General features: G+C 35.8%; 1 protein-coding gene across 1 annotated transcript in view; it reads left to right on the top strand.

Moving 5' to 3' along the window:
- Positions 1-12,141, top strand: part of LRP1B (LDL receptor related protein 1B) — a 568,332-nt gene that overhangs the window by 264,869 nt on the left and 291,322 nt on the right. The window contains exons 8-11 of the mRNA XM_026852527.1: positions 2,860-3,082; positions 5,973-6,144; positions 8,119-8,262; positions 9,702-9,938. Coding sequence (XP_026708328.1) covers positions 2,860-3,082; positions 5,973-6,144; positions 8,119-8,262; positions 9,702-9,938 — 776 coding nt within the window. The remainder of the gene's footprint in view (positions 1-2,859; positions 3,083-5,972; positions 6,145-8,118; positions 8,263-9,701; positions 9,939-12,141) is intronic.

Genomic DNA, 12,141 nt, shown 5'->3' with positions numbered 1-12,141 from the left:
TATTCAGAGTTTCTAAGCGTGAGAAAGTCGATAGCTTTGGAAAGATAATATGCCTTAATAAAATTCAATTTAGTGCCAAAATTTTTACTATTTTATATCAGCCTCAATTAGCATCCTCATTGGCAGTCAGGAAATAAAAGCTGTGACGATCAGAGCGCTGTCCCTGTCCCTGTTAGAGCTGGTCCCTCAAGGTCACCGCTAATGCACAGCGCTTGGGCTGTACAGGGAAACGCACATGGTCAGTATTGCTGCTGAAATTGCTCTGTGAATTGATAAATGATTTCACCGCCCTCTGCTGAAAATGGATAGGCAAATCCAGCACCATTTGTTAGCAGAAAAAATAGTCTTGGGCTGAAAGAAGTGCTACTACGCTGTATCCTAGAGAACTCCCAAGGCAAAGGAAAAACAGTGTAATTGTGGGTCAGCCTCACGTGTTGTAAATGAGGTTTTGATTTAAACCTAATTCTATAAAATCTGCATTAGGCTTTAAATACAGAATTGCATTTTGAGATTACATGGTAAAGCATTTAATTTTAATTTTCAGAACGCTTTGATCATACAACAGCAGTTGGGCAGCTACTTTCTTTTTCTGTCTTTTACCTCTACATTAAAGGATAAAGTTTTATTATTGTCAGTGTCCAGGAGAAGAGTAATGATTTTTGAAGGGAAAAGAATGTAATTTATACGTGAAGTCATGCTAGTGTACTTAGCACAAATGTTGTTAATATAAAAGAGATATTTAGAAAACAAAGTAATGACCTTCCATCCCTGATTCTGGAGAAGCATCTTAAATTAGCTAATCTTTACTGTATCTATTTGTCATTGACATACAAACATTTTATTTCTCCTCTCATCCAAAAAGCAGCTCTAATTGTAAAAGGCAAAAAATTATTTTTAACTTGTGTTTCAGTCTGTTTTGTGATTTCATGAAGAAATGTTAAATCTTGTATAAGAAAACTGTGCAGTAAGCAGTCAAAGAGTCAGTGTGAAGTCAAGCTTCAGGTCTTTGTAGCTGCTGTATGTATGTACGTGTGTTCATAGATACACACATGTGTTCATATACACACACGTGTGTGTGCCTGATCACAGCAAACCCATTTGGTTCCGTGGTTGTGAAATCAGCTTTATTTGAATTCTTGAACCTTCAGACACAAAGTTGCATCAAATCTAAATCAAATTCCCAGAACTACAGACTGTAGACTAGAGTACATGTAATGTTTTAACAACTAATGTAATATGTAATAGGTGTTGGCCTTGTTATTGCTCATGAAATACGTACTTTATAAATACATATATATGTGTGTATCTACATCGTTATATACACAGTACTTTAGCTGATTTTGTTCAAAATTAAACATTTGCTTTGCAGACAGAGTTTTTACTTTGCACATCATCTGTAGTATGTACATTTTGATTTATGTGGACCTGAATGTTAAGTATATGTTGTTTCAAATGTTCTTAAAGTACAGCTGGGATACAGAATTACAATGAAGGACAAGACAGGAATTCAAAATTATCCTGATAAATATAAATCCCTGTCAGGAATGGAGTTATCCCTCAGGAATGTTATAGGTAAAGTTTATTCTGCCTTATGGCCTGGTGATGGACTACCTGACCTTTCAAATTCTCCTCAAGCCCTGTTTTATGATTTTGTGATCAATTCATTTTGGCATTTGACAGCTGCTATACATATACTATAGCTAATTCTACTGCCTTTAACACTTTTGATGATTTTTTTTTTTAATGTACATATTTTCCACATGAAACACATCAACTACATTTAAATGTATTTGTTTGAAGATGTTAATAATAAAGTATATGGGTCTCACTGGCTATTTAGCAAACATTCTTTCCAGCCTAAAACAAACTACAATGCTGAATTTCTATGAGACGTTATGAAGCTATAAATTATTATTCTTTAACATGAAGATATCTCAAGGTTTATATGCTGTTGATCCAATGTTATTCCCATTAGTGGCAATAACTAGGAGATAACTCATTTCTTCTGGAAAATGAAATCCTGATTCTCAAAGTAGTTTTTGTAATATTCAGCCTGGAATCAGATTATTCTTTAGAGCATGTTAAAGTCATGGCAAGGTGGTCTTCAGATGGCAAGTGTAATTTAGTCTCACAAATAGGTAATCTTGTTAAAATATTGTCAGGTTAATCAAAATTGATTTGTGTGTACTAAACCCAGTGAATGCTAATGAGGTGTCGGGTTAGGAAGCTTTACTAGCAATTTTAAATCTTTGATAGTTTCCCATTATTCTTGGGTGGAATGACTCATTGGATTTGTGGAACCCTTTTAAAGCCTGAACATCCTTCCAAGACTGGGTACAAATGTACTACTATAGACGAAAGCATCTTCTTCAGAGGTATATTTTCAAAAACCTGACACTGTGGATCACTGTATTTCTTATACATCATATGCAATGAATTCTGCTCCAAACCATATAAGTGCATTTTGGTTTTGCCACTCTGTTATTTGTAACTTTCTTGCCATATTTATAAATAATGGTTAAAGTGATATTTAAGATTGTAATGTAGTCTCTGTGCAGATGAATACCATCCATTTAAAAGTCAAGTATTACATGGTGTATCAGTGGTGTGAGGGAACGTATTTAGAACTTCTGTGTGTTCCATTTGAAAGAAAATTCAATTGTGGATTTGTTAGAAGATATGGTGATATTTATTTTTTTTTTTTTAATTATGATTATCAATATGGGTTATATGGATTATTGATAGATGACCCCCCCACGACCTGAGAAGTACAAAAACTTGCTTTGCACAGAGCCACCAGGAGCTTTGCACTCTGCTCACGCCCTTTGCAACTTACAACATCTTATTTTCTTTCAACAGAAAGCTTTTCTTTACAGACTATGGGAATGCTGCCAAGGTTGAGAGATGTGACATGGATGGAATGAACAGGACGTGGATAGTAGACTCTAAAATTGAACAGCCAACTGCTCTTGCACTAGACCTCATCAATAAATATGTGTACTGGGTTGACATATATCTGGACAGTGTGGAAGTTGTTGACTATCAAGGGAGAAAGAGGCATACAGTAATTAAAGGCAGACAAGTAAGTAATTTTTTGCAAAGTAGTAAAAAGTAATGATATAAATAAATGAATGTATATGATGCTAACAGCTGCAATAACTTCAGACTTTTTTTTTTTCTCTTTTTAGTTCAAATGCATTAGACGTTTAAAGATGTGTCTGCATGTTTTGGTTTATTTGTAATTTAGTCAATTTTGCAGCCTATGGACAGCTTTCCTTGCAGTGTCTCATTAACAATGCACCATGTAAGCCTCTCCGCATTGTAAAAGACTTCAGGATGAGAAAATATGGGGTGATGGAAGGAGATACTAGGGGTTAAAGTATTAATGACAAGAAGATGTCCTTGCCGGTTCAGGAAGGAGAGACTAACAGGCACGAGAATGTGGAAGAAACAGAAAAGCAAAAGCTATTCACCTGTTCAGACCAATCTGGATGCCCTTAAATCATATTTTGTTGATGGAAATGATGCTTTTCACAGTTGATCCAGATGTTCGGAGTCATAAATACAAATGCTGAGACTGTATGACTCTTTGAGCCAGGAGTATATCAATCCATTATTGCTGCTTCAGCTTAGAAAGTGGAGTAGTGTGTAGCAGGGAAAGGAAGGGTTCCCTGGAAGTTGTAAGGTTTATGTAAACTGGGGGAAAACTAGCAAAGACCAAAGTGTTCCTGGTTGCTACTTGCACTCCCAGAGCTGGTGTGGGTACCATCTTTACATCTACTTCTGCCTGAAGTTAAACAGTGTGTGTAAAACTGTACAGATGGAATAAATATTTCACCTGTTCTGCTGTCATTCTTTGCTTGCTTTCAGATAATCACTGTTTACCAAGAGACAACTGGATAGAATAACTACCATTTAAAAATAGGCAGAAAATGTGACAAAAACCAGTCTAGGTCACCTGGCTGAATAGCAAATGTTTACCTATATTTTACCAAATTACTCCAAGTATTTCGACAGATGTTCTGAAATAAGTTTTTGGGGTTTGTTTTGGTTTGTTTTGGGTTTTTTTTAAAGTAACATTTTGGACTAGATACTTAAAAAAATAAAGCTGTTTTCAGAAGCAGCTAAGATACTTCTATAGGCTTGTAACTGAATCGTACTGATGTCATAGGAGAGATTTTTTTTCTCTTCTCTCTGAAACTTAGATGCAAAAGAGAATTCTTTATCAAGTTCAGAGGGATTCTTTCTTTTCTAAACGGGCTAAAAAAGAAGGATGTCTGATTCTTTCAATATGGATCAAGGGTATTAAAAACTCTGGCCTCTCCGTTGGTCACTGCTATCGCAAAAAGAGAAGCATATTGGTGTCTTTCCACTCAAATGTAAAATTGGTAATTTCACTAGGTTTTGTGCCTGCATTTACCAGGATTTAGGATGTTTGTTACTGCAAGTTACTTGACAGTCCAAGGAAAGAGCAGACTAGAAAACTACTATCAAGAAATTTTAGGGATTAACATTTATTTCATAAGTACAAACTTATCAACAGACATGCTTTCCAAATTATACGGGCTTTTATGATTGATAGCCTGGGTAGCTTTCAGACGGCTGCTCTTTATAGCAAGCAACGCTTCCATTCATGCATATGATAGCTGGAAAGCTTCATGAAATGTAAAAAAACAACAAACGCATAAATTAAATACAAATAATTAAGTCGTCATAAGCTCAATTTTTAAAAGTCACATGGTTTTAATAGCATAAATATAGAAAAGTTGTCATGGGAATTAGAAATATGGAAGACAGAACGCAGTAGAGATTTCAACAATTTGGTACAGATGAATCACTGTTTTCAAGGCTGTTTTCTTTTCCATCTTACTATAATTTGATTTAATTTCTATTGGGTCTTTATCAAACATTTCCATTGATCTCAATTATTTTTTTTCCTCTGTGTAAGGGTAAAATACAGTGAAAAGAGTTGGCCAGATGAGGGGTAATTTCCATGAGGGAGTGAAATATTAGATGCACGACAGGGGTTTTCTGTTTGGGGAGGTGGTTTTTTTTTTTTTTTTTTTGGTGGCGTATGTCTGAATTTGTGAGTAAATGAGCTAAGTAAATACTTCGTGGTGAACAATTTATTGATTAAACTAATAAGATACTCAGCCTGTGAATGTCTGAACATCTGCCAACAAATTATCTTTAATTTGTTCAGCTTTCAAAGATGCCGATGACATATTTTGTTTTCTAAATGTATGAATCAAGCACAGCCACTAGATTATTGAACGCTTCATGTTAGATGTGTGATGGGCTAACTTAGCTAACATCAGGTAATTTGTGTACCCAGACACATCTAAGCTTAATACAACTTTAAAATTCACTTTTTTAGAAACAGGTAGTACCATGTGACCACAACCATATTCAAAGACACCAATACAAAAGGTACATGAACATAGCTGAAGGAATTTATTTATTAATTAAGGAAATATTCAGTGGGTATATCTTGCACTAATTGCCTTTGATTATAACATCATTAAAAAAATACATCAATGCAACCTATAAACTGTTTTAAATATCTATGTTTTTTAGTTGATGCTAGTTAATATTAGATAAATTATCTCAGTTAGTAGTAGCTAATATTAATATTAAAATAAGCTGTTGCACTTAAAGTATGCAGGAGTTTTTAATTTAAAAGACAGACACTAGGAAATTAATAGGATAAATGAACGGGGATTATTAAATATTTTGAATTTCCTGCCTTTCTTGTACAAAGCTTTTTGAATTATAAATTTCAGACTAAAGAACGTGAACTGTACTTGTAGCGTAGTTTGTGTTCATTATTTACAAATATTTATCGACATATCCATAATTCCTTTTGTATAGTTTAGTGTGTACAATTCACAGTAGTGTTTGATGTTTATAAATCATAGATATACCTAAAATATTCAGCTAAAAATATTATATTTTGTTTTTTTCTTTTGCAGATCAGGCATCTTTGTGGTTTGGCAGTATTTGAAAACTATTTATATACAGTGAATTCCGATAATCTCAACATTTTACGGATAAACAGATATAATGGCACCGATGTTCAGTCTTTTGCTCAACTTGACAATGCTAAAGAGATCCGTGTGTACCAGAAAAGAACTCAAACAGCAGGTAAGATAAAAATTCCTCTTTCTAGGAGATGTAAAACCAGATACAAGATGGATGTATGGTTAAAAAGTTTCTTACAGAAAATTATATTAGAAGATGCAGTGAAAAATTGTCGCTGTGGCAATACTCTTGCTTCTTCCTCGGCCCAGTTTTCTATGTACTTGCCTCAAGTTTTCCTCCGTCTCCAAGCTCCTAACCCAACTGCTTCCTGAGCATTCAGCTTGGACAACCACCAAAGAACCCTGGTCTGCAAGTTTTCTGGCTCCACACACTCAATCCTTTCAGAATTTAACACCTTCAAAACTATTAGATGTCCAGTACCATCCACACACTTGGGTCTCAGACCTCAGAGATTCCTGGTTTCTCTGGGTGCTTTTCAGACAGTCTACAAACCTCAAGAGAGCCCCCATCTTTGGGGCTGCCAAAAAAGCACGGAGATGTGGGCAGGCAGCCTGCCTAACTGCCAGCACAGACATTGGTGACGTAGGAAATTGCTGTTAATTTTTCCTTGGCTTGTATAAATATCATATTTGCCTTCTGCGAAAGAAATCTTCATTTTGATCTGGAATGTAAAGCTTCCTGTAATCTCAGAATTTTTGTCAAATATCACTTTCTGAATGACTCTAATCATGGCTCTGATCGCATACTTGCTGCATTCAGAACAGCAGTGTGATTTGGGGGAACTTTGTACAAAGACAGCAAGTTCCAAAATGTTTACAGCAGTGATTTATGAGAAATTTTTTGTGTGACTGATAGCAATAAATCCTTGTCACGCCTGCTTGGACAGAAAAGCTAACGCATCAATTCTGATGATCAGCGTAAATGTTATTAAACAGCCCGACTGCTTTTAGAGAAGTTTCTGAAATTGTGAATTCTGAAATCTCGATTGATGTAGATCGGGTGAACTAATTTTCACCCTATAGCTGAGGGCATTGATTTGCAGATATCAGCATCTGAAGGAGGCTGCAAAAACTCTTTCCTAGCTATAGGCCCCCCTCTTGTATCCCTGAGGGAGTCAGAGAGGTTGAGCAGAGGAGAGACATGAGCACAGTGTAATCTTTTATTACATTCTGTGATTACTCTGTTCCTCTTGCCCTTTGTTCTCTCTGCTGCTACTTTTGTTTTGAATTGACATGTTTGTTGCTTGTCAAGATTTGCTGTAAAGGCTGTCTCAGCTTGGTAGAGTTTTTATATACCTTTAACAATATCGACCTTAAACCGCTTGATTGCTTTATTTTTAAGAACAACTAAAAAGCTTGAGGGAAAGGAGAAAGAAGAGAAAAACATTTTTTGAGCTAAAATACTGTTGGCCTGCTGTAAGCCAGCTTAGTAAATGTAGGATAGCAAAGTAGACTTAGTTTGCTCATCAGGTTTTATTAAAGAGTTTAATAAAACTAAATTTTTACATTAATTTAGAAGTATGCATTTGAAAATGTGAAATCAAGGGGAGGGATTTCTTTGGCTGCTTCAGTTGGAGTTGTCCCAACTGTACGAATATGGAGAAACGCTACAAAGCTCGTTCTGTTCTTCAGATTCTGCACAGGTATCTCCCCCAGAAAGGTGCTGTCTGATGGAGTTGAATGAACAGCAAACTGCATGGGATTCACTCTGTTCTCAAAAAAAAACCCCAGGCAAATGAACCAAAGCAACAAATAAAAAAAGGGAAGGAGTTTCAGCTACCCCAGGGGAGCGCTGCCTGGCAAAAGCTGTGCAGAAGTTTATTCAGAAAGGGCTGATGGCACAGAGCAATGGGTACGGCTTAATAGCCACAAGATGGCCCTTTAAATTACTTGTCTGGTTTGGGTATCATCTTTAAAAAAAAAAAAAAAAAAGTCTTCCTTAGTAGTTATATTCTTGGGAGAGATTTATTGTGACACAAATTCCCCTTTTTTTCCTGTCTAAACTTTCTACATGCTGATGCATATAATTATAGTGCTTTAAATGGATTTGAATCGTGCTGTTTTTCACTCGCTGTAGTCAGAAGCCATGCCTGTGAAGTGGACCCATATGGGATGCCAGGGGGATGTTCGCACATCTGTCTGCTCAGCAGCAACTACAAAGCACGGACTTGTCGCTGCAGGACTGGCTTCATCTTGGGGAGTGATGGCAGGTCATGCAAAAGTATGTTATTTAAATCAGAGTCTGCCAGCCGCTAATATTCCAGGGTATAGTTCTGGGTGTTATTTAACATGCTTGTCAATAACAATAGAGAACACATGGACTGCTTTGGGGCAAAATTTGTGTGACATGTACCTGACACTACTCCTTTCATTCCCTTAAAACTATTTCATTTGGCTTTGTTTATGGATGTGATATATTAAACCTGGGATGCTGTTTAAAGTTTTATAAAAATTATCATGTTTTACATTAATATCATAAGTTTTACATTAATCAGTGTTACTCTTTCTTTATAAACTATGCATTCTCACAGTATATAGATACTGAAATGCTGTTAAATAGTTTGTCACATCCAATTTCTACCCATACAGTCAACTTGTAACTCAGAAGCAGACCAGCCATGCAAATAAGGCAAGCGAGTTTTTTCTCATAATATTTTGTGAAAGCAGCTTTGATTTGTATAACTACGGTTATACCTAACATTAGGTATACACAATCAGTTGGTTACCTGCAGCCAGAAGGACAGTCCAGAAGGTATTGGGGAACACCTGTTTCTGCCTGTTTTTTTGGTCAAATGGCATTGGTTTTAGTTCAGATGAGGGGCATGCAGTTAGGTACTGTGATGGATGCTGGTAGGTGGATATATTTGACCTCAGTCAGACCTCATACAGTTTTCACTCACAATTCCAACAAAAAACCTTGAGAAGAAGTAGTAGAAGTATCTATCTTAAAGAATTTTAAGAGATATATTGATATTACTAAGGATATTTATATGTCTCTTTAAGGAAGGAAAATCACTTAATATGCTTCATTTATTTGTAATTAAACCTACTTGATTAAATCATAAAAAATCTCCTCAGAAATAGGAAATATCAGTATCTATGTTTTGTATTTCAGTATGAAAGAACAGTGTGTGTGTGTGTGTGTTGATTTGTATTCCTATCCATTTGAAATAATTTTACTGTAATCTTTTGTCTTTATTTCTGAGAAACTTCAGGTGAAAAAAAAAAAAAAAAGCGGTTTGTATTTGCTGGAGTTTATGGTCTTGTTAGATTTAATGATTACTTCAGTCATGGTCTACATTACCCTGATAGATCCTAATGAATTGTAAAATTAAATATCTACAAAGCTATATATGTCCATTTCACAGCAGAAGCAAAGTTATTCTGTGATCTAGCATTGCTCTTCAGTGTGAACTTTTATAGAAAAAAAATTAGATGTAAGCACCTCACTGAAATAATTTGTATTTTAATTAAGGTAATATAATTACCTAGATTTCTTGAGTTTAGATATCTTCGGAATATATGAAAGTTTAATTTTTGGTATTGAATAACATTCCTGCTCCCCCACTAATTGTGCCACTTAATTAAACAGTGACATTATGCACTGTAGAGAAGATTAGGCAGCATCAGTTGTTTATGTTTGTAATCTTTCTTTTGCAGGACCAAAGAATGAATTGTTTCTTTTTTATGGGAAGGGACGGCCAGGAATAATCCGGGGAATGGACCTGAATACCAAAGTATCTGATGAATACATGATCCCTATAGAAAACTTGGTCAATCCTCGTGCTCTGGACTTCCATGCTGAAACCAATTACATTTACTTTGCTGATACTACCAGTTTCCTAATCGGACGCCAGAAAATTGATGGCACGGAGCGAGAAACAATCCTCAAAGATGGTAGGCAATGCTAACTGATAGTGACTTTCAGAGAATCTCACTAAGGAGAAGTTGAAATGACCTTTACAGATAATTTAAAGCTTTATTTATATCTCCCATGGAAAACTGACCCAAACGAGATCTTGAACGGAGTTGGAGATACTTTTTTTTTTTTTCTTTTAAATTTCCTGTTTATTTTTCCAAAGTGCAAAAACGTAAAGTTTGGCTAAGTTGCTCTGTTGTGAATTCTTATTTTGTCTAAGCTTTTACCCACCAGTGAGTAACTCCTACATCTCCACTGTATTCTTTCAGTAGTAAATACAACAGATCCATAACGTAGTTCTTTGTGATCATTCACTGAGCCATCCTGTATCCTTGTTGACTTTATAAAATTTCTTCAACCTGTATCACAGTGTAAATTCTGGAGTTTATTCAAGTAGTTTGGCAGAGTGAGACTTCCTGTAGTGCTTGCAAACTCAGAAAAAAAGTATTGTCTTTCCTAATGCATTTTCCATTGTACATGTGGAAGCAACAGGAAGACCTAAACGTTTTTCAGAACCTTAATTAAGATGTTTGTACCATTTATTATAGCAATGAGGGAAAATGTCAGCAGTTCTCCCACCACACTTCACTGAATCTCCCTGGTCTAGAATCTTATTTCATCATAATGCTGTTTCAGTGCAAAAAACCTCCAGTTTGTCAACTGGAGGTATTTATCTTTTATAGACCCTTTTCATGAAAGACTGCTTCGTTTTCTAGTCCTCAAGAAAATAAGCACTATGAATATTCATCTTGGCCTTCAGAGAGCTTAATATCTTTACTTGTAAATTGAAGCTCAAGATGGTAAAAGTAACTAAAATACTATTGTTTCAGTACAGGGATTTTCATTCCCTGCCATTCATAACCCACTGTTTAATCCACCCGCCTCAGAAGTTATCTCCAGTTTGCAGTGATAAGGTGATGTTTTGCTGTAAGGTCTCTCCACAGACCTCAGACTCTGCACAAAAATCCCTTCAGCAGTAGTTGCAAGGAATAGATGGCTCTTTACCCTATGTTGGTAACTGCTTAATAATAGGCAGGTGAGTAAATCATTAATAATTAGCTCTCAATCTGGTAATTCTTTGTTTCACTGCGAATATGGAAAAGGAGTAAAGTACATCACAGAACTTCCATTGCTGACCTTCTTTTCCTAAGCCACACACAATTCATTTTACAACAGATTAATCCAAATGTGGAGTCGAGGAAGAAGTGGTCAGTATGTGGATTTAAACATTATAAGGTAACACTAAGGAGCATCCTTCCTGAACAGGTTGGGATTAGTCTAAACAAACATGAAAAAACTTCGTATAACAAACCAGCAAATTGAAGAGACTCTTTTACATACTGCTTAATTGGAATTTCTGCTCATTATAAGTACAACATAGCAGAAATACCAGTGCAGCAGCAAAAGAGAAATGAGTTATCCAATGATGTGTTATTGGTGGTCCAGATGCTTACAAAGACAAAAGCAATGTCAGTCATTCTTCCCCTCACTTCTACCCCAGGAGTTTACATTATTAGTTAGAACTTGGTGTAGTTTCATAACTTTAAAGTATGCTTAAAGAACACTTGTTAATGTATTTTTCATGATATAAAAAATTAATATAGCCTCCAGCCATACCACCTCAGCTTTTATTCTTGTCAGCTCTCAAGAACTCAGCAGGGACAGATTAAATCATTCCTTGGTGGAAGGCTACTAGAGAAAATCAGGTGTGTCAGGAGGTGGTTTAATATTTGCTCTGAACAGCATGCTGCTAAGGAGCTCTATCTGTGGTAGGTGTCACTTCTCAGATTAGAAGTTGTCATTTTTTTGTGACTCAGATTTTGAGAGAACAGCTACGCTAGTGCAAACAACACTGTAACTCGGATAATTACAGTTTGCCTACATGAGAACCTGATCCTACAAGCTGTTGACTGGGAACCGAGATCACCGAGCACCTAACACTGCTGGAGTTTGATTTTTTCATATAATTTCAGGTGTGATTTCTTATTCTTCACTTCAGGAAATAAAACGCTGTGTAGTATTGATAACTTCTTGGCAGCCCACAGCACAGCCTGTCCTAGAGTTGGCAGCAAAACTGCAGCGGTAGTGTACTTCCACCAGCAGTGGTGATTGCTATAACTCAGGTTTCAAACTTGCATGTGAAATCTGTTTTTTAAATATCAAAAAAAAAAAAAAAAAAAT

Source organism: Athene cunicularia (genome assembly GCF_003259725.1).
Source record: "Athene cunicularia isolate RWA chromosome 7 unlocalized genomic scaffold, athCun1 chr7_part1, whole genome shotgun sequence".
In the NCBI taxonomy this organism is placed as follows: domain Eukaryota; kingdom Metazoa; phylum Chordata; class Aves; order Strigiformes; family Strigidae; genus Athene; species Athene cunicularia.
This window is presented reverse-complemented; position numbering and strand designations above follow the sequence as displayed.